The sequence below is a fragment of the Struthio camelus genome, chromosome 27, assembly GCF_040807025.1.
Source record: "Struthio camelus isolate bStrCam1 chromosome 27, bStrCam1.hap1, whole genome shotgun sequence".
Classification (NCBI taxonomy): Eukaryota; Metazoa; Chordata; class Aves; order Struthioniformes; family Struthionidae; genus Struthio; species Struthio camelus.
In genome coordinates this window covers 1,219,473-1,247,422 of record NC_090968.1, presented here as the reverse complement: position 1 = coordinate 1,247,422, position 27,950 = coordinate 1,219,473, and the positions used below count along the sequence as shown (strand labels likewise).

Sequence of the window (27,950 nt, the reverse complement as noted above, 5' to 3'; positions counted from 1 at the left end):
TGGTGTAGTCAGTCTAATTGGTGGTCTTGGCATTAGGTAGAATGGGTTTTTTTGAACAGTTCCTTTGAGAAATGCGGAGATAACCTATGCTAAAAGAAGCGATTATTTTTGTCGTATTTGTTGCTTCTCTTGTTACTCTTGTCTGTCTGATGCTTTGACGTTCAGCAGTAGTGACGTTTAAAAACAAATGTTTTTTATGGACGTAAAAATGTGTTTTAAGGATAAAACAAATGTTTTATCCTTAGTAGTGAAACTTTGTCCATAACCATAAATCAGTTCTTGTGACTCTAATTGTAGCTGATTCCCAACTGTGCCTGCTGGCAGGTGTTGCTGACAGCCTTGGAGACGGGCAGTAGTTTCAAGGACCGTAATTTCTGGATGTCTGTGTAGCAGGGCTCTCAACTACCTCTTGGGTTTTTCTTTACAGGACAGGTTGGACAATGGCCCAGAACAAGCTCTTTAATAAGATTCACAAAGCACTGCAGTCTGACAGGCTGGCTCGGCTGGCCAACGAAGGGGTAAGGTCTTTTATTCCCTATTTCTCTTTCATCTTTTGGCAGAGTCATTGCCTGTGTGTTTGTATTCAGTCCTTCCTAGCAAAGATGCACTGAGTCAAGATGAACGTCTTGGCCTTTGGGTTTTGTAGTCTTAAAGAAGCAGGCAGCTCTGGATTTGTTTGAACCGTGGTTTTGTCTTCACTGAGCGGATGCTGATTCTTACTTGCTGCCAGAGGATTGTGGGCAGTCCAAGCTGTGGTTTGGGATGCATGAAGCACCTTTGCTTTTTCCCATAACTTTTTTCTTTTTCATTTCTCATTTTTAGGCTTGCAATGAGCCAGTCCTCAGGAGGATAGCAGTGGACAAATGTGCTCGGAGGGTCCGTCAAGCTCTGGCCAGTGTGAACTGGGACACCAAACTGATCCAGTGGCTTCACACAACGTTAGTGGAGACCCTCAGTTTGCCAGTGTTGGCTGCTTACTTGGATGCTCTGCAAACGCTTAAAGGAAAGGTGATAAAAGCAGTGAAAGAGACCTTGCTATCTCTTATGATGTTCTTCCTTTATAAAGCACATTAAAGGAAGCTTTATCTATCTTTATCCTTTTTGGTTGGAGGAGCAAGGGAAAATTCTCCTCGGTGCTCTCCTTGCCTTTTCTGAGTGGGAGTCGTTTTCCAGGGCACTAACTTGTATTAGCTAGAGGAAGAGGAAACGGAGTGCTTTGACTCTTTGTGGTGGTGCTTCTGACTTGCTGTGGTACTTGGAGCTTGCCTGTTAAATTGTCTGTGTCTTGTCTCTCCATCGAGAAGAGTGGGAAAGAGGAGCGATGGCTCCATGAGCTAGCCCAGGAACTGGGAGGTTGGACTTCATATCCTGTACTGCTGCAGATCCCCTCTATAAATTCCACTGCTCTGAGTTCCTTGATGTGTAAAAATATAAACTTTGTGGCTCTCTGCCCCTCAAGTAGCTTGTTGAGATTTGTGTTGAGTAACAGCCTGTGCTCAGGTAGAGTAAGGTCTGGTGTACTCCCTGTGATGCTGCTCGGGATTTTCCACAAAACAGTGAGCACTGGCTTGATGACTTCCACCCTTTGCTGACAAGGCAGTAATTGTGTTTCCCAGACTGCAAAATTGATGCTTAAAAGCCTGTAGAAAAGGCTACTTGCATTTTCTCAGCCCTCGCTGGCCTTTGGTTTCAGATCCCCACCCTGATTGACAGGATGCTGCTTTCGTCTACCACGAAGACAGGGGCAGCGGGTGCTGAGGCTCTGTCTCTGCTACTGAAGAGACCTTGGGACCCAGCAGTGGGTGTCTTGTCCCATAATAAACCAGTGAGTATATCTAGGGGCTTGCAGGGAGTGAGAAGCTGGGCTTGCTGCCTAATGTGCTCAGATCTGCTTTATTCTTCCCATCCTTTTGCTGGCCACCTCCTTCCATCCCTTGCTTTGTGAGTTGCTTTGGACTTGCTCCCTTTAGGAAGCCACTCTGCCTCTTCCTGTTCGTATCCACCTTTGTCTTACATCACTGCAAGAGATAACTCATGTAATAGTTGAGAGTTGCCTGCTCATTGAGGGCAATACCTTCTCCTGGGATACGTTTTCCTCCCTATTGTGTTGTGAGGTAGCTTCTGCTAGGAAAACTTGCTCATTTAATGAGCTATGCAAGAGCCCTACCACTTCATCTGCTGTGCAGAGCAGATGGGGCTTTGGGTTTAGAAGTAACCATTTTAACTCATCTGTGAATTATCAGGGGTTGCGCTGGGGCCATCACCAGCTAACCCTTATTTCTTAGACCCACTGGGAGGATGTTGTGGCCAGTGTGGACTTCCTAACAAGCAACAGCTTGCATAGTGTGAATGTCCTCTTGCGTGAGGCTTTGCATAAGTTGCATTGGATGAACTGCTCTGTGTGAGTGAGGGTCCTGGGCTAGAGCAGTGGGAGGAGAGGACTGATGTGGGTGGAGCTCCCTGGAAAAGCAGCTGTGTCTTTTTCTCAGAAAAGCTATCGCAACAGAGGGGTCTCGGGCAGGGAAGTTGCCTTCTCTTATGCATCCTCTGTTGAATTTTGTAGAGCAAATTGCCTGGTTCTCCCCTCATCCTGATTGCTTCCTCCGGACCCTCCAACTCTATGTTCCCCACTTCTCGACGGCACCGGTTCTGGCAGTCACAGCTTTCCTGCTTAGGAAAGGTTTGTATTACTGGTTTTGAAAGGAGGGAAGTTCAAGCTAGCAGCTCTTCAGAAGCAAGCTGTGGCAGGCTGCAGCTGCTGAGCTTGCTTTTATGTTTTTTCAGCGTGCCAAAACACTTGCTTCTGCTGGTAGCAGAGGCTGGCATCTACCACCTGCACTGTTTAGTATTTGAAGCATTTTATTCTGCACAGCAGGTGGAAGTTGCCTGAATCCAATGCATTTGGGATTGTGGCAGAAGACCTGCCATGCAGAGTCAAGAGTCTGCAGCAGTTTAGATTGTGTTGTTGTTATTATTAAGGATCCATGAGTTTTGCAGTAGAAAGGAGCTGGAGAAGAGAAGCTATACAGCATTAGGTTACCTTCATCTTTTGCCTGGGTACAGGGCTGTTCACAGCCCTCTTAATGTGTTAGATGTACTGGGTGTATAGGAGCAAGGTGAGGAGCAGAGGCGGTGTCTGGGGGGGATGCTCTGCCTCCTCTCTGTTTTTTGTAGCTTGATATGAATCTCGGGAGAGAGAGAGAGAGGATTGAAGTTCATACGCAAAGTGGGTTCTAGCCATGCAAACTGTTGTCAGTACCTCTTGTCTCCGGTAATGCCTTTGTTATTTATCCATCTTCCATTTCAAATGATAGGTGATTCCAATCGCCACCCACCTGCTGAACAACGGCAGCGGTGTGGGAGTGTTGCAGTGTCTTGAACACATGATCGGGGCAGTGAGAGGCAAAGTGGCGGAGGTGAGAGCAATGAACGTATCGGTGAGCCTGTGCTGCTCCCTTCAAACTATTCACCTTCCTTGTACATGCTCGGCTACCCAAGAGCATCATCCTGTTGCCTGTCCCTCTTCTTCCATCTACGCCCTTTTTCTCCCGTAGATTCACAACCACTTCTCGCACAAGCCGATCATCCTGATCGGGTGGAACACAGGTGCCTTGGTGGCCTGTCATGTAAGTACCTGCTTGCTTTGCATCCTCTCAGAGGCCGCTTGCCAGCTTCAGTTAGTCCTCAGACCGACCAGTTCCACGCTGCCTGCCCTGTGTTGGGTGGCACAAAGGAGACCTCACTGAGCGAATGTTTTGTTCAGCATCCTAAATAGCAGTGCATCCGAAGGAGGAGGAAGTCTCTTGACCTCCTCTCTCCCATACACCCATTTATAACTAGAGACTGTCTTCAGGATAGGCCTGACTCAACTGCTTGCATTTAACTGAAGCCAGCAGAGTTATATGTGCATTACTTATTACATTTAAGCCCTGAGGGATCCTTCTCTTCCATTTTCTCTTTCTGAGGCCTGGCTTTGAAACAGACATCGTTTCTGGTCATGGGGGCATAAGGAATTCGAGTTCTTCTGTGTTCTTTTTCTCCCCTTTTAATCAACAAAGCAAGGTCTAAATACGGAAGATATTTTTGTGCCCTGGTGGCAGCCCAGCAAAGGAGCCTTTGTAGTATCCATACGGCTGCTAGGGCTTCAACTGTTGCTTGTCTGTGCAGGTTTCAGTGATGGAGTACGTCACTGCAGTCGTGTGCCTTGGATTCCCTCTTCTAACCGTGGATGGACCCAGAGGGGTAAGGAGTGAAGGGAAAGGGAGGCCATTTAAGAAACTATTTATTATTTAATTTTTAACCTCCCTAGACTGTTTCATAGAATCTGGCCTGGAAACCCAGTGATAGTGGAAGACTTTTGAGGAATGCCCGTGTGTCTTGAAATAAGTTTTGTTTGTTTGTTTTTTGTTTGGAGCAGGATGGGGGTGTGCCCAGCAGGCTGGCCCTAGGGGATGTTTCTGAGTTTGCCTAGAGAAACTGCCTGGGCTGTTGTATCCGTAATAGGATTCCTCATGTGATAGCAGGAATGAGAAGTCCTACGTTTACTTATCCCTGCTATGACATGTTTTTGCAGCTCCATCCTGGGGTCTTGTGTGTGGGTCACTTGTTGACTGTGTTACTCAGCAGCAAAGATGACACCTTAGGGTGACTTATATGGAGCCCAAATAGCTCCTTTTTTAGCTGACCAATTTGTGACTGGTTTGGGAGCAACTAAGGTTGCGCTTTGGAAATGACTAATTCTGAGAGTATAGTGGAAATCTCAGGTTGGTCCTGTGCTGAAGACCTTTGCAGAGGTATGACACGTTTCTTGAGCAGGGTTTTGTTCAGGGCTCGGTACGGCTGTGTAAATCCCATCTGGGGCTCACCCCAGAAAGCCGCAACGCTGACTGACCTGCTCTTGGCACTTCCTCAGCCTTGTGCTGGATTTGCGCAGCAAAAATTTTGAAGCGGGGAAGATGCAGTGAAAGAGGGTGTCTGGGTGTGGGGGAGGGTGTCAGTCTCAGCTGCTGTAAATGAGTAACAGCACTATATACTGATTTGGCTTCTGAGTTGGTGTTTCTCATGTGAGTGTGTAATCTTATCCAAATGAACCATGCAAATTATACTTCCCTCCCTCCAAGATGCTGTTACTATGTGTTAGGATTGCACGTGAAGTGATGTCTGCCCTGCCGTGGCACGTGCCTATCCGTTTAGGGAACGCTCGCTTTATTCAGGTCCAGCTCCAAAGGGTCTTCAGCTCCAAAGACTTTGCACCCTGGCACAGCCCTCAGACTTACAGGTCCCGTTACTCTTGCAGGACGTTGACGACCCCCTCCTGGAGATGAAGACCCCTGTCCTCTTCGTGATCGGTCAGAATTCCCTGCAGTGTAACATCGAAGCGATGGAAGATTTCCGTGAGAAAATTCGAGCTGATAACAGCATGGTGGTGGTGGGAGGAGCAGATGACAATCTCAGGTAAAGTCCTGTGAGGTGGATACTCTCTGATACTCTCTTCCCAGAAGCATTGAGCAACATCTGAGTGTGGTGTGTGCAAAAAGATACAAAAATCTTGTTCTGAAGCTAGGTGGGGACTACATTTAAAAAAAAAAAAAAAAAAAAGATAAGAAAAAAGAAAAAGCAAGCTCCATCAGTGTTTAATCAGTTTAAATCGGACCCAGCTAAGAACTGGGGGAAGAGCTTCCTGGAAAGCTGACAAAACTTGGTGTTTTTATAGTGGTCATCTGGACAAGATTTTGGCGCGTTTAAGTCAGAAAAGTAAATGAGAGGAAAGAAAGAAACGTAAAACTCGACTATTGGGGTTGAAGACGAAGCTCTAAAGGGAAAGAAACATCTTACTTATTCTGGTAAAGCTTTGGTCCTGATCTCGGTGAGGCTGAGCCCTTTTAGTTATCACCAAAGTTTTCCTCAATGCTTCCAAGGGATGAACCCTGTCTTTCCAGTAGACGGTGTTCTTGAGATGAGTGCTCATAGCGCTGATAATCTCAGTATCAAACTAGGTAAAGGAGTGAAGCTTCCGTCACTTGAAAATTACTCTCAGATTAAGAATAATGTTGCGTGGAAGGGGAAAAATGAATGTGTTTTGACTTCTGTGTGTGTGGTTTTTTGTTTGTTTGTTTTCAATAGGATAAGCAAAGCCAAAAAGAAGTCAGAAGGCCTGACCCAGAGTATGGTGGACAGGTGCATCCAGGTAAAGATAGAAGTCTTCCTTTTACCTTTTATAGCCATAATAAATATGTATTGAAACGTCTCAATGACCGTGACTTATAACCTTGCTGCCAGGACTTGTTGGGCAAAGGGAATTCCTCCTCAGGGGAATTTTGAAATGTCTATCTCCTTTCAAGTGGAGAGACATGAGCTTCTTGGCAGTGTATCCTCAACAAAGAGAAGGTTTCTGAGTCTTGCAGTCCATCTGTCTGGGAAAAACTACTTCGGGCAGCATAGGAGAAACCAGCATGTTTCTCTCCCATTTGTCAGAAATTGATAAGAGTATGAGCTTTAGTGAGAAAACCAAGGTCTACCTGCAAGGTTTGAGGGTTTCTGCTTGTGGAATCTTAAACCTAGAGAGCCCTGTCGGTTCCTCCCGTTGGGAATCCTGGTTCTTTTTTCTGTGAAGATCAGTTATTTAGAGGCCTGCACACCATGGAGACTAAATGTGTGTTTCATCTTTCCTAGGATGAAATAGCCGACTTCCTGACTGGAGTCCTTACCCGAGCGGAGAGCCACTCGGGCTCTGATCCCCGTGACCTAGATGCTGAGAAAAAGAAGAAGCCCCGGGACTCGACCAGGAGGGACCTGTCGTTTGACTTACCAGAAAGAACCAGCAGGCCTGCCTCGCCAGCAGCCAAAGTGCCTGCGTCGCCTTCGGGCTCGGAGGTGGGGACTCTCTCCGGGATGCTCTGAGCTGGGGAAGGCTCAGATAGGGTGGTTTTTTTTTTTTTTTTTTTAAAAAAAAATGCTTTTGTATTGCTGAGATAGGTAGTGAGAGATGTAATTGGAGCTGGAAGAGGGAGGTGAGAGGATACGAAGGGACTAGTGGCTTCGGCTGGGGCAGACAGATCTTCCAAAGCAGGCTCCAGCAAAATGCAAGTGCATGTTTACGTAATGGGCTTTTAGCTTCTTAAACAGGGAAGCCTGCCCTATGACAGAGGGGAAGGCTGGGTGTGAGAAGGGGAGCCAGGCAAATTGCGGTGCGATAATGTGCCGTCATCCCTGGTCTCCGTGCTTTTTGGAGGGCACAGCACGCTGTCGTCTTAGGGGATGAGTTCGTAGGTGGGGGCCAAGCGCTGTAAGGATGCGTGTTATTGCTTGCCTACTGCTACGCTTAGTGTGACAACTTCTCAGGGAAACGTGTGGATAAGAGCTTTTCCTTCTTTTCAAGTAGGACCTATCCAGTGTCTCCAGCAGCCCCACTTCAAGCCCCAAGACTAAATTGGCTGCTGTGTCCTCCATCCAGAAGCCCAGCCAGATTAGCACCACACAGCTGCTGAAGAGGCAGGTCCCGAGGACGGACACGATCCTGACGCACAAGCAGGCACAAGGTAATGCCCTGCAGCTTTCCCACCCTCTTATCATCTTGATTTTTGGTCTTCACCTGCCCAGACTTGGTTAGATTTTTGTCTTCAGAGTCCTGTCTTGATTTCCAGGCTTCCTCTGGCAGTTTGCTCTACAGCTCGGTCCCCTCTCACTGTCATCTGAAGGCAGCAGCCTGCGGGGGTTGATATTAGGTTGGAAATGGTGTTTCTGCAGCCTACAGATGCTTTACCACTGTTCAAAGGGAGAAGGGTTTTCACTTACTCTGGCTGACCAAATCACCGCATAGCTGTTCTGTGATTTTTGTTTTGGGTGCAAGTCCCTTGACCAGGATCTCAGCAGTGGAGGCTACTTGGGAAATAAAAGGTGCTCAGGAGATGGTTGAGGCTATTGAATTGTGACTGAGACAGATTGGGTAATTAAAGAATTGTGCATCAAATGACAGAGGGAAACCTGCTGAGAGTAAGAACACAGTTTGGGCTGTGTTTCTTGTGTTGTTGGATGCTGATTAAAAACTTAACTGTGCAGCTTCGGTCTGATTGTGAAAGTTGTGAATGGCAGGTAGTGCTTTGCTGTTGATGATCCCTTCTGGAAAATATCGGGTGGTACCCGGGGAATAGTTCCTCACCCTCCCATCTCTCCTTATTTCTTTCCTCAAGAAATGAGCAATGGGCTTGTTATCTCCTGTGACAGTGTGACCCTCCACACGCTCCTAAAGTGTTACGGTAACTCAGGATAGGCTCTGGGGGAAATTCAGGCTTGGATTTTGCTTAGTTTCTCAGGGCACGGACTGACAAAATCTGCTTTTTTAAAATTATTTTTATTTATTCATTTTTTAAATTTTTTTAGTTGAAGGAGCATGTTTCTAGATAGTGCATGGGAGGCCGGAGGAAGGTCTGTGGAGTGGCGCGTGTTGTGGCCAGCTTGTTTTGTCAGGAGCACTTCTGCGGCGTGAAATTTGGAGCGTGCTTTGTGGCAGTAAGGTGCTGAGGACCTGGGACGTGCTGGCTGACGTTTGCCAGGTACTTTCAGCTTTTCAGCACCGCTGCTCAGTTGAGTTAGCCGTATCGATAGTACCTCGTGCAGCCGGTATCACAGCCAGCCTGCTCTCCTTCCCTGGGTTGGTGGACCTTTGTCAGGTGGCTCTGGGGCTGGAAAAGGCTTATGTTACTTGGATGTTCTCTCTGGATCAGCCAGGACAGGAGCGAGAGTGCTAATGCCCCTTCTAGTGTTGGATGTGCTACGCGTCCGTCCGGAAAAGAGATTGGTGTGTCTCCATGTGCCTCGTGGCTGAATGAGTTGTGTCCAGAGCTCTCCACTTGCCTGCTCTGAGGTCTCTGTCTGTGGGTCGCAGTGGTGTCCCTGGAGTTCGCTGCCCCCCCGCCTCCAGAGCCGGGCTGTGATACTGTAATTTTCTCTGATTCATTTCAGCTCAGTTTGCTGCTTTTCTGAAACAAAACATGCTGGTGAGGAAAGCTCTTCCTCCTGGCACCTCTTCATGTCTCTTTGGTGAGTATCTCCTCACTTCTCACTGTCTCTCTCTCCGTCTCCCTCCTTCTCTCTGTCTCTGTGACCTTCTTCCATCATCTTCCTCTTCCCTTGCATTCGTTTGGGGATGTAGTCCAATGTGTCCCCTTTGTCCCCTGCTTTTTGCTTTCTCATTGCTGTACTTGAAGCTAAAGCAAATGGCCACGTGCTAGCTAAGAGCATTAACCTTCCTGAGCTCTCCCCCTTTCCCTGCCCCAGCAGGGAAATACTGCTCTGGGAGCCACGTAATCTGGCAGCAGTTTTTCTCTGATGGACTAAAACTTTGTGGATGATGTGGTGGCTTCCTGTGATCATGAGTTTAACCCTTTTCAGTGCTGGGCGGCGGGGCTGAGAAGGGGAGGTGGACTCCAGCCTGAGAGACTGTGTGTGTCGATGGGTGGTAAGGACGCTCCAGAGTGGCAAAGGGGCTGTCAGCGGCCGCAGAAATAAAGAACTGGCCGCAGAAATGAGGAACTGCCAAGTGACTTGAAAAGGGCAGATCTAGACACGTGCGAGGCAGAGAATGGCGGAGAGGGCAGGTGGAGGGGTGCCCTTGGGAAGATAGCGATGTACGGGGGGCAGGAATTTAAATGGCAGCGTTCATGAAAGAGCTAGCCTGATGCGACTGCCCGGATCAGGAGACATCCAGAGATGAGCAGTCTCTTGTGTTGGATGCTGGAGCATATAGGAGAGTGGTGGAGCTCAGTGTGTCAGGTCCTCTGAGGGTTAGGGATTGCGGGATGAGATCCACAACTCATATAAAGATATATTTGGCTGTCTTGAGTGGCAGTGACTGCACATATCTGGGGTTAGGAGAGGAAGGGAGGTTGAAATCCAAGGCTTTGGGAGGTTGCGAGGTATTCACGTGAGCTGTCAGTGTCAGCTCTCAGTTGAGGTGACCCCAGGTTGCTGAGAGCATTAATATGGGTGAAAACTGCCTCTCTGCAACGCCCCAAATGCCTGCGCTGCTTTAACTCGGCAAAGCAAGCCCTGGATGCAAAGAAGTCTATGGTATTTTGGCATGCTGTATACAAGCTCCTCAGATACTGTAGGCTCCCTGCATCCCTTGAATGCACACAAGCTATAATCCAAACTATACATGTGCAACCACGGTAATGCAGTCCTGAGGCAAGTATTGGTCTGAACTGGTGGTTTTAAGGATTTCTTTCTCCCTTGAGCCTTGTTTTTGAGAGACTTTGTGCCCTCCCCTGTGCTATGAGATGAGCCTGAGAGCTTATGTGGATGAACCAGTGGAATAACTCTGTACTTAGCCAGAGTCCTCCCACCTGGCGTCTGCTGGGAGAAGAAACTAGTGGCCGAGGTGGTGGTTCACCTGCCCGTGGGGAGAGGTGGAGAGGCTTTATCTGGGATGTGCTGGCACCAGCCTGGCCTGCCTTTCCCTTGCCTGTCTTCTGGAGCAGTGAGCAAGGGTCAGCAACTGGAAGCATGTACAAAAAGGTCTGGCGGAGGATGGTTTTGTCTGTCATCAGCTGCCGCACGACTGCAGCATCCATGAACTTCCGTTCAGTTTCGCTTTGGTGGTACTCTTAGGAGTTGATGAGATCTTGGGGCTTGTTCCTCAGGCTCTGCTGCCTGAGCTGCGAGGTAGGAAGCTGGGATGCGCGCGCTGTGTGTGTTGGGAGCGTTCACCGCTCTCTGGGCGCCTGGGTGCTCCTCTGGCATGGGGAGCCCTTCACAGCAGGAGTCTGTGCACAGTGTGAGCCTCAGTGAGACGTCACACGCCTCTGTGCGACCAGAAATAGTTGTAAGGCTCTGCTCTCGCTCATCTTGCAGCGGGGACGCGGAGAGACGTTGGCTCGCTGCTTACTGATGCTTTGAGGGGCACCTAACGCTGCTGCCTGTGCGTGTGCCCTTTCACTGTCCTGCTTGGCTGGTGGCACCGTATCGTGGCACCCCAAGGGCTTTGGTGCCTGCAGTCTCTGCGCGGCTGGCGAGGCCTCTCTAAATGGCGCTTCTGCCCGAGCATGTTTGCAGTCAGGTGGGAGACACGGGAGCACTGCACGAGTGTCACGAGCCACGATTCTTAACAGCAGAGCAAGTCTGGTGCTCGTCTCGGGGACCAGAGCAGCTCCAAAACACTTGCGGTCCCCTACCATTAGGGATTTGGCTGCGTCTTGTCCTGCACCCCTAGTTTGGAGACAAGCAAGTGCTGTGGTTGGCCTCCAGGCTGTTGAATACATGACTTAAACAGCCAGGACTCTTGCAGGCAGGGAGTTAGCTGGCTCAGAAACTGTCCGCAAGAGCTCTGATGGAGAGAGTTTCCTTTAGCTTTGAGGGGAGGCTTTTCCCGGTCGTCGCAAAGCGCGGCAGCGCTGAGAAGTAGCGGCGGCTGCGTTTCTGAGCGCTGCCAGGCTGTGGGTGTCGCAGTGGAAGGCAGGTCGGCGCTCTCGCTTTGGCCCAGCGCGCCAGCGTTTCAGGTTGGGGCCTGGCAATCTCCCACCAGCGGCGGAGTGCGTGTGCAGATCCGATGGGCAGGATGTGACCGCGTTTCGTTCTTGGGCTGCCTAGAGGTGCTCGTTGTGGACGTGGGCCCTCTGCACTGTTCGGATGGTCCTTGCCCTGGCAAACTTGTGCTCTGGGCATCAGGCAGGACGAAAACGGATGTGATGGGTCAAAGATGTGACAGCAGAATGAGCCATCGGTGTGGAAGGAAGGTCTCAGCTCACTGCTTTCCTGTCTACTGCGAAGCCCTTTGAGGTCTGACTTTGCTGTGGCACCTTTCATGCTCATGGCTGCTTCGCTTAGTGTCTCTAGGCCCCCCCCCCCCTACGGTTTTTTCCAGCCCTCGAAGGGCTGGTTGTGAGTGCTGGAAGGGACATGCTGAATGACTGGCATGCAGATACCTGCGCTGATGTGTCAGAGGAGCAGGGAGGCAGTGGCTGAGCACTAATCCCAGCGTTGGCAGCACACCTGTGCTGGCTGTGCAGGTCTCTGCACCTTTGGTCCCTCCTATGGAAATAGGGGGGTGATGGCAGGATTGATTATGCTGTGCTTCGAAACAAAAAGCATTTGTAAAGCGTTATTCCTGTAAGCATCCGTTTTTCTTCCTTGCAAAGGCAAGGCAGGCTTTGTATGCAGTCCCACCTTAGTCATGGCTAAGTCCTGGCTCTAGGAGTAGCTTAGGGCATGCAGAAGTCAGTGTAGGTGGTAAAGAGAAGAGAGGGGTTCCTGGTGCATGGGAGATGGGCAAGGCTGGCATGAAAAGGGAGCTGTAGAAGTATGCATGGGCACGTGTCCTTCTCCACACCTCGGTGTGCACAGTGGAGTTGCACTGACCTCGAGGAACCGGCCATCGGTTTCAAAAAGCTACTTCTGTGTCCCCCAGTTCCAGTCTCCTCCGAGCCCTCGGAAGGGGCTGAGAAAGATGATGTGCGTATGCAGCTGAAGAGGCACCAGACCCCCAGCCCGACCCAGTGCAGCAAATCCTCCAAACGAGCCAAAATCAAGGTGACCATTGTCTCCCACGGAGATGCTGCTGGCGTGGGGAACGGAGCGCCCCTCACCACCCAGCCAGAAAGTGAGTTGCGATTCCCTAGCTGCTTTCCAGCCAGTGAGCGGGTTGCGGCTCTGCCCGGACCAGCTCCCGCATGCTGCTGCTGCATCCTCCGTGGCACGGCCTTGGGGCGGGAGGGGCAGGGAGCTGCGATTTTGGAGGAGATAGCAGCAGAAAGCAGTTGGAGGTTCGAGGTGTGAGTTACTTTGTGCTGTTTGGGATAGCTGGGGACGCGTGGGGTCAGACAGCGCGCAGCCAGGTCTTGGCAGAAGCCTCCGTTTTCCGTAGTGGTTCAGCTTGCACGCTTCGGGGAAACGCTTGGCTGCAGCCTCGTGAGCTGTGAGACGATCTTTACACCTTCTCCCGAAGCATCGAGCCGCCGCTGGAAGCAGGACACAGGTCCCGGTGGACCCTTGCTCTAAGTAGGTTGTGCAAGTCTTCGATTCTGCCGCCTGCTTGCGTGTCCCCCGCAGCGGAAGCGACTCCAGCACGGTGGAGAGCGGCTCTGCAAAGCTCTCGCCTGGAATGTGCTCCTGCTTTATGGATGACCGCAACGTTGCCTCCTACGGGAAGATCTTAGCGCGTTCAGGCTTTGCAGCTCAGCTGAGCGTCCTGCTCCGCTGATCCCCTTCGGGCCGTGCAGTGGCCTGAAGTCTGTCACGATATGTGTTTGATATACGTATTTAGAAATTCCAGCTCTTTTTTTTGCCTGTTCGGCTGAGAAAACCCCTTACGAGGAGCGCTGCAGAGTTCCCTGCAGTCCAAGAAGAGGTGATGTGCGCAGCTGCCTTCCCTGTGAGCCTTTGCAAGGCAGGCCAGAAGCTTTGGCTACTGTGACCCTCGTATTTCAAGGACGATGTTGTGTTGTTGCTGCCCACGCTGGTATATACGGCTTCCCCACGTCAGAGCGCAGAGCCCAATATGTACAGCAATTGCTCGTGATTAGCGTTAGCTTTGATGCAGTGCAGGACTGAAGGGCCAGCACCTCCATTCGAAGTATTAGGAAATCAGAGGTTTTCAAAGCTGAGAAATAGTTCTGCTTGGTTTGAAACATTTCTTGGTTAATTTAACAGTTGTTTTGTACTGTGAAAATTAACTAATAAATATCCGTCTTTTTCTAAGGTTACAATTCACCTTCTGGCAGCTTTGAAAAATCTCTGATTTCCGGACTCTTTTTTTTTAATTCTCCAAACTTTACTTCTCTTCACAGAAAGGAAATGAATTGCAGAAGTAAACATGAACCAAACAAGAATTCCCTCTTACCGTGTGAGAGCAGGAGGAATGCACAAGACAAACGCATTTGTACCCCAAACGTCGCAATAAAAAATATTGTGATTCGTCGCATGCCTGTGTATTTTGTAAAATCTCTCTAAAGAATGCTTACAAAATCGATCACTAGCGAGAAGCCCTACACCAACTAATCAACCGAGGTGGTAGCCCTGTGTAAGGAGGATGATATTAGGAGGAGGGGATTAGCAGAAATGACAGCATTTAGGAGAATTTCATTTGGTTGCGAGGGCCTGAGGGACCACTGCTTGCAGATCTTGAAACCAATTCCTTCAGTCGTCCTGTCTCTCCTAATGCTTTCACAATGGCAGCTTTCTGATTTATTTAATTATTATTATTTGCAATTCCGATCTGTTTGATAACCCTGATTTCCCGTAGCGCGGTGGCTAGCGTGTGTTTCTGGCTGCAGCGGAGGTTTCCTTTAGACGAGGTTTGTGAGCAGGATGAGCCCGTGGCCTGCAGCGCTGCTCAGTGTCAGTGGGTAGTGTGCGAGAGAGGGGGATCCCTACGGACGCGTGTGGGAAGGAGCATGAGGTTTACGTCTTTTTCTTTTGCAGTCGTTGCCGGAAAGCCCATCCCCGTGGCTGTTGGCCAGTCTGTGTCGGGTGCAAAGGAGCTGTCGGGCCTGCTCGCCACCCCCAAGTGAGTGTGTCTTTATTCTTATGAGCTGGGGGTCTCTTTCGCAGGCTGCTGATGTGAAGCACCGTAACATGGTGCTTTCCACCTACGTAGCTTTCTGGGTTCTGTTTATGACTGGATTTTTCTAAAGCCCAGGAAACCATCTCAACTGGTGGTTGGGTCTGAGAATGACAAAAATGGGCAGAAGTAGAAGGTATCGTGGCTATTGGATGATACCTCTATATGGTTTCCTAAATCCAAGTTTGCTGTAGAACTGCCTATCTCTGTCTTTTGAATCACTGTGTCAGTCTTTGCCAAAAACTTAACGTTGCTGTCTTTAATCCTTCCCTTCGTTCTCTCTGGCAGTAAAGCACTTCCTTCTCTGAGGCAGGGGAAGCTTCAGTATCAGTCTCTGAAGCTGACTGGCCGTAAGGATCTCTTTTGGAGAGTTCATTGTGATGTTGGCTGTCTCTCACAACACAGTTTTTTTTCCCTTTTTTTAAATTCACCCTGTGCATTGGAGAACCAAGCCCTGTTGGATCTGGGAGGAGAGGGGGAGAAGAGCCGTTCTCTTATAGAGTAGGTGTTAAATGGGAACTGTTTCGCTCCAAGGTGGTTTCCTTTTGTGTAGGATGATACAGCTGTTGCAGCAGGTAGGTAGGTGTACCCATATAATAAGTTCACTTCAATTTGGAGATAAACCAGATTTTGCCATAGGTGCTCGTGGCTCTAGTTGCCATGATGGGCAAAGAAACTTCTCTTATTTTGAGTTCTTTTTTTTAAGTTCGTCTGCCTTCCTTATATTTCCAGAAGGCCTGTGTGAGCAAGTTAGGTCAGCGACAGCTTGCTGTCAAAGCCATCTAGCATCATCCTCTCTGTAGCGTGTTGCTAACCGGAGTCTCTTTCTTTGTCTTTTATAGGTTGAGTTCGGCAACGGAAACCTCCTCCTGTAGTCCTGCCCCATCTGCTGTGATCCCCAGCAGCACGACGCCCAGTGCTTTCCATGCCCTGCAGAGCAGGCTGGTGGCCAGCAGCGCCCACTGCATGCAGGCCCAGCCGGCCAGTACCCTCCAAGGTACCTGCCTCTCTCTGTGTCTGTCTTGTGAATGTAAAAGGTAAACCAGGTTCAAAATCATGTGGTGGATTCTCTTTCTCGCATTCCCTGGTTGCTTTGGGTTTTTGACCTGCAGTTGCTGAGGCAGCGTTTGTAGTGCTTTGCTATCCCAGGAGCCCACGGAGATGCAGTGGGCAGCTATCGTGAGGCTGAATGAGCAGGGGGTGACCTGTTCATTGCGTCATTATTTGAATGTAACAATGCCTTGAGATACCAAACGTTTCCTCCTTCCAGGGAGGAGCAGGAGCAGCTGTCATACTGTCAAATGCCTCCCTCGTTTTACAGCTGGCCTCGTTTGCAGCTGTGGCAGTGAAATGTGGTGGACTGCATGTTTGCAGAGAGGCTAGGAGGATCCCTGCTGGCCTAGAGGCAGGGTGCTTGGGATGCTGCTCCTTTAAGAAAAGTTTTACACTGACGCCGCCACGTGATAGACGAGAACCTGGAATTTCATGGTGGTTAATTCTCCAGGCTTGACTTTTCCCCCCACCAGGAGCAGCATCTGCCAGTAGCCTGCTGCAAGGCCTGAGCTTCAGCCTGCAGGACATCGGGACCAAGTCACCAGGCCTTCCTGCCAGCGTGGCTGCTGCTGGGCCGCCCGTGCAGGTATGCAGCCTGTGAATGTCAGGCGTTGCTCTCTGAAAGGAAGCTTCTGAAGCTCTCTGAAGGGAAGCAGGACCATAGCGGTAGTAGCTGGAGCGGGAGGGAGCCCACGTGTGCTCTGGGACCAGAAGCGATGAGGGATTCTAGGTTGGGATGATGCATCCAAGCTTTGGCTGTGTGCTAGGGAGTACCGCTTTCCAGTAAGTGGTGTGAGTTTTAGGAAACAGGCTATGGGAAATAGTACTCAAAACTGGGCTGGGCAAACATCTAGAAAACATTGAGAAGGACTTGGAGAATGGGCTGGGGGGATCGGTGTCTTGTTCTTCTGGTGTGTTGTACCACAGGAGGAAAAAACGTGCATCTGTGCTTCCATCAGGCAGCACTCCCTATCCTTTCAGTTTGAGGAGACCTCATTCAGAAGGGGGTCTCCTTGCCACAGCTTCTCCCAGTCACGCTTTTGAGCTGAAATGAGTGTGTCCAGACTGGAAGGGGCAACTTCACCTGCTTTTCAACTTGCTTGCTGCCCCCTAATGAAGTGTGGAAACTCTCTGTCTGACCTCAAGACCTCCAGCTTCTGCATGAGAGAGAGGCTGTGCCTCCCCTTTCCTTCCAGATACTCATAATGTTTCTGCTTCTCCTTCTAGACCTCAGCTGTGAAGACACCCGCGCCCATCCAAAACCTGAGTGCCATTACCACAGGCACTGGCACAATTGTCCGCACCATCCCGGTTGCCACCTCTTTGTCTCTGGGAGCCTCAGCAAGTGGGAAGCCCACAGCCATTCACCAGCTGCTGACAAACGGGGGACTGGCGAAGCTAGCCAGCAGTCTCCCTGGCTTGGCTCAGATCTCCAACCAGGCAGCAGGTGAGGGAGAGGGGGACAGGTTTGTTGGGTGTTTCCAAAGTTTATCTCTTGCCTTTGTGGTGCTCTCTGAGCTGTGGCTATGGGAATCTCCATGTGATAGCAATTTGTGAGCAGCTCCTTCTAATGGGAAGGGATTTTGCTGATGCAGCCCCTGGTTGGTGGAATGTGGACGCCGCCATTCCCATGTCTCAGGGAAGTCTCGCTCGCGTGTCTTCTAGGCTTGAAGGCCCCAACGACCATTACTGTGACGCTGCGCGGGCAGCCCAGCCGAGTGACCACGCTTAGCCAGGCTGCGATGGGGTCTATCCAACCTCAGCTCGAGGAACAGCCGATGCAGACACAAGCGCCTCAGGTAAATTTTGGCATCGGCTCTGTAGAGAAAGTGTCCACTGCCGCTCTGAGCCTTTTCTGACCGTTGTGGTCAAGAGCAGGAACAACTCTCCTGGGGAAAGTATTCTCGGTCACTTCATCTCCCTTGGGTGTGATGAGCTTTGTTGCTGTGCTGAGGCTGCCTGCACTGCCATGCAGTGGAGTTAGGATGTGTTGTGCTGCTCCTGGCTGCAGCACCCACTTTGCACGTGTGTGGATCAGCCCTTTTCTCTGCACAGAAAGGAGCCTTGCAAGGCAGTAGTTGGAGGAGGACGACCCATGTCATCTCTGAGTGGCAGGGTTGCCTCCTCCAGGGAGGTTGTGCTCGATATTATGCTAGTACTGCACTAAGGAAATTGCTCTCTAGATGGACTTCTGAAGCTGGCATCAGCATGGAAGTTATTGCTGAAGCTCCAGGCTTTCTTGGCAGTAACAGGCTTTGGTGTGAGGAGGAAAGCTTCTTCTAGAGCATCTGTGTCCTTCTGTTATTCACGGGGGGAAGTGGGTCCAGCAGTGCTGTGTGGCGTCCTCCTGCTCTTGGAAGTGCTGCTTCTCACTGATTCCCTGATGTGAGGCTGTGCCCTGTGGGCATCTGGGAGGCTGTACCGCTTGCTCCTGCAGGTCTCCAGGTTCTGCTTTTTCTCAATGCTGTGCTGTTGAAACCTAAATATGAAGTGTTGAGCGCGTGCTCTAAAGTCATATCTGTTCACAACAGATCTCCTTTTGGAGATGCATCACTGGCAGAAAGAAATGCTCTTACCATTTGGACTTGCTCAGCATGCCAGGTACTGTCTCAAAGGATCCTGGCTGCCTCCCCCACTTCCCAAGATATGTCTTGATGCAGTTGAGTTGAGAGCACAAGATGCCAGATTGGAGAAGGTCTTGTAGTGAAGGTATTGGTCTCAAGTACTATAACTTGGACCTCTCCATCCCAGATTCTGGACTAGGACTCTGCACTAGCGGCCTTCAGCAGAGCTGTGCAGGCAGGAGCAGCGAGCACCCGTTGCCATAGTGTGCCATAGCCCAACAGCTACAAATTCCAGATGGAGGCCAGTTGCAAGAAGGAAACAAGCTGGAGATGGAACTTTTCAGTCACCGGAGGCAGAAAACAGGAAATTTAATGTAGGTATAGTCTTAGGCTCTGTCCTAAACTGCTGTCCAACAAAGGTCGGTTCTGATCATCTGTTTTGGCTCCCTGCACAGAACAGCTAGTCAGTGGTTGGTTGGCTGTGATGGATGTGCTTTCCGCAAGGTTCGAACCTAAGCCCTTGTTTGTCACAGGGCAGGTGGCTTCCCCGCAATCCCAGCTCCGATGCAGTATGACAGTCAGATCAAGTCCTGTAGGTCCTCTCCCAGAGATCAGGATCTTGGCCGTATGAACAGCTGTTGTGCTGGTGTTACTGAGGGGAATGCCCCATCAGCTGGTGTGCTCGCTGGAGGCTGAGCCCCTTCTGGCAAGGGGTTTAGGGGCTGTGCAGGGGCCAGCCCAGGCCTGTGATCTGCCATTTAGGACTGAAGAAGACATCGTAGGAAGGGCTGCTGTTGGCCTGAGGATGAGGCTGTAGAGTGGGTTTTGGTAGGTGGCACCTGGCTGGTTCTGCCTTGAGATAGTCAGGAGCAATTTCCTTATGAACAGTATGAAGGGAACCACGGCCTGAGGTATTGAGGCTCTGAAGGCTTCTCTAAGGAGCAAAGCTTTGGAGGTAAATGAGAACTTTTGAAGCTTGCCAAGAGCGAGCTTGAGTTAACTGGGATTCAGCTCAGGGACATCAGAAGCACCTACAGAGTGGAGACTACCGGTTACACCACCGATTAAAATGAGATGCCATCGCTTCCCCCGTCCTAAAAACTTGGAGTATAACTGACTGTCCAAAAGATGCCGTCTGCAGTCATTTGAGATGGGCATCTGCAGGAAGAAATGAATTTAAAGAGCAAGTGAACAAGCTCCCCTAATGAGAAGTGCTACAGCTTGGGCGCTCAGACAAATGTGGAGAATCCTGTGGGGATTAACAAGCTGGCGCTGAATGCTGAGAGCATTTGAGGATGCCAAGGAGACGACTGCAGATTGCATTGGCAAGTTTTTTTTCCTTGCATGTGATCTTCCTACTCCTGGTATCCCTAACGCAGGTTCCCGGCAGGGAAGGTGGTGTAGGAGACTCAGAGCAGCCTTTGCGTCACAGATGAAGCTCTGGTTTTTGATCCCTGTTGTCGGGGAGGCTCAAGTTGTGGGCAGCTTCGTGGAGGCAGGGAACCTGCTTCTCCTCCGTGCTGCTGCCTGCAGAGGCTGGCTCTTTGGGGTTGCTCAAAGCCCTGAGATGATGTGAAGGAAGATACTGTCCTAGGGGGATCGTCAAGCCTTCAGATGGAAGCTGGGTAAGTTAAGCCATAAATCCTTCACTTGTCCTGCACTACTTCAGAGTTAGCATCGTGTTCACCGTTACCAGTCATTTGCACACAGCAGCAGAGTCCTGGCTTGTTGCTGGTTAAAGCTCAGCTACGGGAGCATCCGGTTCCTTCCTCCCTTGACGTTTTTGTGTCTCTTTCAGTCACTTTGCTAGTGTGACAGAGCCTGCAAGCACTGGCAGAGCTGACGCGCTGCTGGCTAAGCCAGCGCTCAGAAATACAGAGCTAGTGACGCTCAGCGTATCCACCGTGCAGGTCCTGTCAGTGCTAAGAGGAGGCTGAGTCACGCTGCCGTATTGCCTTGTAGGTCTGAACCTCTTTATCCTGGTCGGAGTCAGTGTTTGTGCTCTTCAAAGGCCGTTTGAAGAAACGATCCGAAATGGCACGTTTTCCTTTCCGTCCTTTGTAACCTGCTTTGAGAAGCCCTAAATATGTTTGGTGGAACGGTAACTTGACGATGTTAAGAAACTCGGCATAGATGGACTCGAGGGTATCGCACAGGTTAAAGTTCTTAAGGCAGCGACACTCGAAACAGGGCATTCGATCCTAAATGTTAATCTCACCTACAACGCTGAGTTTGTGTGTTCGAGGTAGTGATTAATTGTGTGGCCGGCTGTGAGAGTTGCTTCAAAAGCAAACTGAAAGCTGGCGTTTACAGGAAGTGGAATGAGCTACGTATTTTTGTAACTAATTATAGTCCTTATCAGTGTTTGTGTGTACCTTTAGCAAGTAGAATTACGTAATCTAGCCGTGTTTCCTGTAAAGAGCAAATTTCTAAAAGGCTTTGGGGGATAACCCCACGGCATAAACTCTTGTGTTTTCAGCAGTAACCGAAGCTATTGTCAGTTGGGTTCCCTTTGAAATTCCAGCTGACGGCTCGACTGTGCTTGTTCAGGAAGCGTGAAGCCCACGCATAGGCTGTGTGCTGTGATTTTAAACTTTGGGGGCTGGGGCGATGTCTGTAGTGGCTGAGATGCAGTTTGAAAGGGCAACTCTCCTTGCCCCGTGGGCTTTGGGTATTAAACAGACGGGGGAAGGCTGAGGAATCTCCCTGGAGAGCTCGGTTCAAATGCGTTCTGCGAGTAGCAGAGTAGGAGAAAGTAGGTTTGGGTGGCTTTAGGGTGAAAACATGAGCAATCTTCAGCTTTTGTTTGCGAGAGATTGTTCCACCCTTGATCTCCACCAACACCTTCTGTATGGTGGAGACCATACAGAGACCATACTCTTCTCCAGCGTGGATATGTGCTGACAGTCACTCCGTAAAATGCGGAGTTTGAGTGGTGCTGATGCCGATTGCGTTCTGTTTTCTGCTTAATGCCAAACAGGCTTAAATGGAGCCGCAGGCTGAGGTGGTGATTTGAGTTTTGGGCAAGGGACGACCCTAGATGGCATGAGGAGAGCCCTAACTCCAGCTTTTGCCAATGCGCAGAGCTAGCTCTACTGGCGGTAGGTTTGCTAGCAACAGTGCCTGCTTACAACAGTGACATTTTTGTGAAGTCTGACCTGTTGCGAGGATTGCGTCCAAGCCAAACCTTTAAGAAATTGCATTGAAACCAGGACACCCAAACTTTGTTCATTGCATTCATGAGCAAAACGGGCCTTGTGGGCTCTTCTGGTTTGTCTGGAGAGCGTCAACCAATGAACCATCTTGGACTAAGGAGGATTGCAGAGATTATTTCTTGCCAGGCTCCTCCTTTTTGGGCTGTGACCCAGCCTTTTGAGATGGGTAACGGGGTGACTGAAAGCACCTTAAAGCCTGTCAGTGATTTAGAGTGGGGATCTTCACCGTACTCTTAGCCTGCTGGCCTGAAGACCGGTCCAGGAGGCTTCCAGCAAAACCGAACGCCTCTTAGATCACTGGGCATTGCAATTCATTGCTTAAAGTTTCAGTGTGACTGATGGCTGTATGCCTGATAGGTGCTTGAGACAGTCATCTCTGTCTTAACAGCCCTCGGGGCAGAAAGGTTGAGCCTGCCAGCTAGTGGGGCACTACTATATCGCTGAATGAGGTATAGAAAAGCAGGTTGTGACCTGCACGAGCATCAGGAATGAACGGCTCAGTCTTGGGCTAAGCGTTTATAAGTGGTGCTTGCCAGTGGTGGAGGAAAGCAAGTAAGTTGTCTCTGAGGGGTCTGGATGAAGAGGCTGGTGTCTGCTTTTGTAGCTGAGAGTTTGTTTTGGAGTTTGAGTGATGCCTTTGAGTGGTTGGGGCTCCCCGGGAGTGCCCGCAAGTGCGTGGCGAGCTTGCAGTCATCTACTCGGAGTATTTGATGGAAGACGCACTGGGAAAGAGTGCAGGCAAGCGAAGGTGGTGCTTGAAGAACCCCTCAAACGGGGGAATTTCTAGATATACCCCTGAAGCTTGTCCCTAAAGGCCGGTGCTCTTCAGAGATGCCCTGGCTGGGCTGCGATCCTCCTTAGGACACAAATCCAAACTCCCCAGTTCGGCCAAGGGGGTGTTGGACACCTGTAAGCATGTGGCAGCCACTGATGCTGTGTAAGCAGCAGGTTGTTGTAAAAGGGGCTTGTACGGCTTCTGCAGGCAAGTGGGGAGCTGTTCGGATGTAGGCGGTGTACTTGGTTGTGTGTTTTCTGGTGGGCTTTCACTGGTTCTGGTGGTAATGGCACGTTGCTCTTGCGAGAGGGTCTGTGCAAAGTGAGAAGTGCTCTTGAGCTCCAATTCCTGGCTGTTGTTTCACTATTGTTTTGGAGAAAACAAGAGCAACCCTGATTTCCCAGGGTTGCTGACAGCCAGAGCCAGGGATGGGAACAGAGCCATCCCACTGCACTTCAGAAAAAAGAAATGAGTTTGTGCCAGTCTCAGCCCAAGCACTGATAATGGTATTGGGGTTGTAAATGACGCCACCGGCTTTAAAATACACGTCTCTGCTGCTCCTGCTATAGATTTTCCCTTCAGTTGAGAAACGGCTGAGCAGAGCGAGGACAAGGTTCGAAGCACTAGGGAAAAGGTTTTAATTTTGAGGCGAGGGATGCAGCGAGGCCCGAGGAACGGTCGCAGCAGCGCCCTGCGGATGGTCTGACTCTGCTCCGCCTCGAGGCCTGGCGCTCCGCGCAGCGCCCGAGCGCGCGGCGGGCCCTTCCAGCAGCTCTCCGTTACTTTAACCCTTCCAGGCTCCAGACGGCGCAGTTGGGAACTTGGCCGCCCCAGCTTCCAGTGCCGCCTCTCCTGGCAAGCTGCTGTCTCAGATGGATCTCAGCAAAGCCCAGGCTGGCGCCGAGATGGCTCCCGCTGACCCCGCGGCCCACCTGACCGCCGCCGCCGCAGCACCCGTAGGTGAGGCGCGTGGCACTTGCGGGGCGCGGGCAGCCGGCCTGGGGGCCAGAGTGGAGGCCGGGTTGGAGCCGTGCCTGCCCGGTGACCTGCCACCCTGGGCAATAGCCGGGTGCTGCTTGAACGGTGCTTATTTTTAAGTCCGTTTTTTTTAAGTCATGTCCCCCGTCGAGTGGTTTCTCTGCATGAGCGCATGCAGTTCTGGTTTGGTCTAAACGCAGCAGTTTTTGAGCAGCTGAGGAAGACTAGGGTGCTCAGCTCGCTGGCCCAAATGCAGAAGTGGCTATCTGCAGTTGCCGTCGCAGATCTTCGTTCTATTTTGGCGCTTGCTGCCATCACGCGCTCGTAGCGTTAACCGCTCTCCGTGCTGCCCACGTGTATCTATCTCGTCTGGGGGGAGCGGACCCATCCAATTGCAGCTGAATAAATGGCATAGAGCGATTACCCAGCCAGCAGCTTCAGACTTAAAAGCTACGCGAGGCAGTGGTGCGGTCCGTTGCATCCTCAAAAGGCTTCGGTACAAAAGAGCCCTCTCTCAGACCAGCCAGCGTGTTGAATTTCCTCGGTCCGAGTGATTTCCAAGTGAATGGCAGGGCGCGCAGGTCTTGAGCACTTGGAGCAGACCAGACTCGGCTGTTCTCCCCCAGGACTCAACGGGGAGGTGCAAAAGCGTCGTGGTCGATTCTGCTGAATTTTTTTTCTTGTCCCTCTTGCTGTTTGTGGCTTAACTAGTGGATGAAGTCGGAGGTGGGAAGAAGTTTTCCCCTTTTCGTTGGAGGCTCAGGATGGCTTTGAATCCTGCGACGGGACCCGTTTGTAGGAGAAGTGCTGGAGCAGCAGGGTGGACCAGGGGTGTTAAGACAGAAAGTTTTCCAGCCTTTTTCTGTTTGGTGGAGCAGTTGTTGCTGATGCCTAGCAACATCTCCATGTCCCTGTGCCGCTTCCCAAGCCTGCGTGGCGGTGACCGGAGTCTCCTGTTCCTGCCCTACTGTCCTTGCAGCCTCTCTGATCCCCCCAGGCTGGTGGGATCCTGGTTGGAGAGTCGGTCGTCTGCCCTCCATGCCCTCCCTGCTCGAGCCTGGCACTTCGGTTCGGGGAGGTGCGCGTTGTGCTGACGTTCGTGACGTGCCCTCGCGTCTGGAGGGTGCGATGCATCTTCGATACCGCCGTATCCGAGAGATACGGTGCCGCGTTCAGCGTGATCCAGCATCGCTGGGCGTGCTGCTCGTCGTTCGTCGGTGCGGGGTCCCGGGGAGCCGGAGCGAGTCGCAGCCTCGGACGACCGCCGGGGCGAACTGCGGGCTGCTCCAGGTTGGGGCCTTTCTGGTCAGCTCAGCCTTTAACCAGCGGTGGGTCTCCGTGCTTTTTCCCATGCATTGAGCACGTCTAAACCCAGTGATTTCAGCGTCGTGTCCCTCTGCTCCACTGGTGGCAGTGCTCATGTTTGCTCTCCGGTCTCGCATTGACCTTAGACGTGGCTGAGGGCTGCGTTTCTGCTGGGGAAGGGACTTGGAAGGGGTAATAACCTCCCCTGCTGCCTAGAGCATGAGGAGGAGGGTGAAGGGCTTCATTTCACAAAGCCTGAAATCTTTTATCCACCTCCTGGGATGGAGCGTGACAGGCATCCGAGCACCCCCAGCGATATCTTGCCCACCTTTGCTGCTGGTGGGATGGGGCTGGAGGTGCCTGAGCTGAGCGAGAGCTTGTCCGGACGGAGCCTGGTCACCGAGAGCAGCCTGAGCTCGGCATGGTCCGCGGCAGCTCGGAGGGCAGGACGGGGCAAGCCGGAACGTGCTCGGCCAAGGCACAGCCCTGACGTCTCCTCCCCACGCGAGGGGACTTTTCTGGGGAGAGGTCAGGCTCTGCCCGTGGCCGTGGAAGCGCTGGGGTTTGTTTTGGGGTCTCGTTCTGGAGAACGAATGAGGCAATTTCCGCGTTCAGCCTGAAACCCTGCGATGCCGCTGGGGGCTGCAGCCCAGGGCAGGCACCCACGTCCCCCGCAGCCGCTGACCGCTCTCTCCCCTTCTGCGCAGTGACCACCACCAGTCCCATGAAGACGCTGTACGTCATGTCGGACGCCAAGCTGTCTGCACTTACCAAGTCTGTGATGGGTGAGGCTACCTCTGTCCCCCTCAAGCTGCCGGGCATCCAGCCTTCCTCCTCCTCTTCCTCGTCTTCTGCCAGCTCTCCCACTGGTGCCGTCACCTTCGCTACCTCCCCCCTGGCCAGTGCCCCCAGCCCTCCCAGCAGCCTGGTGCACTCGAAGGTGGGACCCGTCCTGCAGACCGCTTCCAAGACCGTCATCCTGACCTCGACGCTGGCCGCGGTGAAGGGCGACGGGCCCCTGGGACACATTGGGGAGAAGGTCGGTCTGACCAAGAGCGCCTCGGCCCTGGGCCATGCTCTGGGCGCAGTGGAGACCCTGGGGAGGGTTCCCTCCGTGGTGGACGACGGGAGCACCATCATCCACACCAGAGAGACTCTGGCCAACAGACACTTGCTGCCCCAGGGTATGCTGCCCGGAGGGGCCAGCACCACGCTCATAAGCCTGGGCAGCAGCCTGGCCAGCTCCTCCATCATCGCCACGGCGGGGCCCACGCTCGGCCAGAAGCCGTAGAGAGCTCCGGGCGCGTTGGCCGCGACCTGCGGTTCAGCCGTCGGGAAGACCGAGCGCGGCTGCGGGGAGGGAGGGGAGCAACCCATGGTCACGGGGGACGGTTCAGGCTGGAACAAACTAGGGGGGGGATTTTTCCTGGTTTTGTTGCTGTTTAATAAAACTTTTTTTCCTTCTTCTTTACTGCCTTTATTGTATCTGTGCCTTCCAAAGGCAGCTTTGGTTGCAGCCTAGCCACGGGCTGGTTAGACGCTGTGAGCGTTTGGAAGAGACCGGCTTTGTCAAGGGCCCGTTAGTCTGATTTCTCTTGCGTTGGGGCACGAATAGACAAAGAAGCAGGCAAAAAATTTGTACGATCACCTCTTGTGCCGTGGGTCTCGGGAGCCGGCTGCGCAGCGGCGAGGGAGCCATCGGAATGAAGCAGCTCTTCCTGCCAGGGCCGTCGGCCGGTTCATCCTTCCTCCGGGTAGAAGTTTCAACTGATTCCTGCTGCCCTTTTTTTTTTTTTTTTGAATTTGTAGAAAAAGTGGAGGTAAATCCACTCTGAGCCCCTGCTCAGCCTTGACAGTGACACCGGAGAGAACGTGAAAGCGCATCGACGAGCAGGGACAGCAGCAGAGACCGCAGTAGTTTGTGCTTGAAATTTGGGGAGCCAGCAGAAGGGGCAGCACGAAGGTGCTGAGCCGTGCAACGGGTCCCGAGACGAGGCGAAAGCCGGGTTTGGCAGCGCCAGAGCTGGTTTTAAACCACGAGCTGCATCTCCTCTAGGGCCTGCAGTTGCCTGGCCAAGGACAAGTGTCCTGCCTGGGGCTGTCGCTCTGGGCTCCGGGGGTCGCTTTCGCGGGACGGAGCTTAGGGCCGGGATTTAGCGGGGCTGATCCAAAGGCCGTGTACGTGCCCGTTGCACACTGCGGCTCTGGATGCGCCCGGGGCCCTCCGCGCCTGCCTCCCCGGAGGGACGTGGAGCGCGGAGCCGTGTTCGGGGAGCGCTGACGGAGAGCCGCGGTGCTGGGGCAGCCCCGCGTCGCCCCTGGCGCCAGGTGCGTTTCGGAGATGTCCGCTCACTTCCTCATCCTGCCGACTCGTGAGAAGATCCCGTTTTCGGCTCGGCTGGGGCAGCGAGCTCTGCGGCAGAGACGTGTTAGGGGGAGCCTGGAAAAAACCTGCTTCCCCCTTCGCGTTCGCTCGTCGCGAGAGGAGAGGGATGCCGCGGGTTTGCTCCCGCCCCTCCGCGTACCCCGGCTGCAGGCGCTGTCCTGCCCTCGGGGCACCGTCTCGCCTCGCCTCCGCCGCCTCTCTGCTGTCGGGAAGAGAGAAAGCAGCTGGCGATAAGGTCAGGCATGGAAAGCCTGCAACGGGCGTCAAAGTGTTTTTCCCCAAGAGGTGAAGTATGCTTTCCTTTTCATGCCCTTTCACACGCTCGATAGCGTGAAGCGCAGCTCAGAAATACCTGCTTGGCTGCCTGCAAAGCCTGTTTTTTTTAAAAAAAAAAAAAACAAAAAAAAAACAGGGCTGCCCTTTCTAAATCCATGAGTGAGGAAAGGAAGAAATCTTTGGTAGCCGTTCTCGTTTGCTCTGGAGCGCGCTGGCAGCAGCCGGGAGGTGAGTTCGGGGGTCTGCGGCTGCTGGAGGCTCGGGCAGCCGTCGAGGCAGCCGGACCCGGCTCCTCCGAGCGCCTGGAGCAAGCTTGCCAAACCGCCCGCGACTGCGGGATGCATCGCCGGGGAGCGCTGAGCCTCACGGCTCTGAGATGGGATCCCGCAGGGAGTGAATCCCCGCTCCCCGGCCTGCCCCTGCCGTCTCTGCACTGAATTTGGGGCATGTTTTGGTTAAAAAGGGGATCAGGCTCTCTGGAGTTTGCTCTTTTGCTGGGTGCAAAAGCCACCTGCACGAGGGGAGCTTGAGCATCAGCTGTTGGGGTATTTTTTTGTCATTTGTTTGTTCATTTTTCTTTTTTTCCCCCCCCTGAAAAAGCACACGGACCTTTCTGACGGGGGCCAGGACAAAGCGAGGACCGCCTGGACCCCGCGTCCTGCTTGCGCAAGGGAAGCTGTGACCTGCTGTAGGAGGTGAGAGGCAGCCGTGGGGCCTGGCTTTGCCAACACCCCCGGGAACGGAGCGGTGAAAAACGCAGTGCGGACAGATATAAACTCTGCTCTGGCATCCGAGGGACCCTCGGACACGAGCGTGTTTGTCGCTCCTAAGACTGAGGGTCCAC

General features: G+C 52.1%; 1 protein-coding gene across 5 annotated transcripts in view; it reads left to right on the top strand.

Annotated features, from left to right (window-relative positions):
• Positions 1 to 25,915, top strand: part of KANSL3 (KAT8 regulatory NSL complex subunit 3) — a 29,441-nt gene extending 3,526 nt beyond the window's left edge. Inside the window, exons 3-22 of one of the 5 annotated variants that reach the window (XM_068920915.1) lie at positions 428 to 518; positions 823 to 1,008; positions 1,694 to 1,825; positions 2,564 to 2,680; positions 3,315 to 3,416; positions 3,555 to 3,626; positions 4,168 to 4,242; positions 5,297 to 5,454; positions 6,124 to 6,187; positions 6,673 to 6,873; positions 7,382 to 7,538; positions 8,962 to 9,039; positions 12,404 to 12,595; positions 14,416 to 14,500; positions 15,397 to 15,551; positions 16,081 to 16,193; positions 16,835 to 17,054; positions 17,273 to 17,406; positions 22,959 to 23,121; positions 25,152 to 25,915. In XM_068920915.1, coding sequence (XP_068777016.1) covers positions 428 to 518; positions 823 to 1,008; positions 1,694 to 1,825; positions 2,564 to 2,680; positions 3,315 to 3,416; positions 3,555 to 3,626; positions 4,168 to 4,242; positions 5,297 to 5,454; positions 6,124 to 6,187; positions 6,673 to 6,873; positions 7,382 to 7,538; positions 8,962 to 9,039; positions 12,404 to 12,595; positions 14,416 to 14,500; positions 15,397 to 15,551; positions 16,081 to 16,193; positions 16,835 to 17,054; positions 17,273 to 17,406; positions 22,959 to 23,121; positions 25,152 to 25,735 — 3,079 coding nt within the window. In that variant the 3' untranslated portion in view covers positions 25,736 to 25,915. The remainder of the gene's footprint in view (positions 1 to 427; positions 519 to 822; positions 1,009 to 1,693; positions 1,826 to 2,563; positions 2,681 to 3,314; positions 3,417 to 3,554; positions 3,627 to 4,167; positions 4,243 to 5,296; positions 5,455 to 6,123; positions 6,188 to 6,672; positions 6,874 to 7,381; positions 7,539 to 8,961; positions 9,040 to 12,403; positions 12,596 to 14,415; positions 14,501 to 15,396; positions 15,552 to 16,080; positions 16,194 to 16,834; positions 17,055 to 17,272; positions 17,407 to 22,958; positions 23,122 to 25,151) is intronic. The other 4 variants (XM_068920917.1, XM_068920919.1, XM_068920920.1 and 1 more) reach the window with 4 other exon arrangements.
• Positions 25,916 to 27,950: the final 2,035 nt, after the last annotated feature.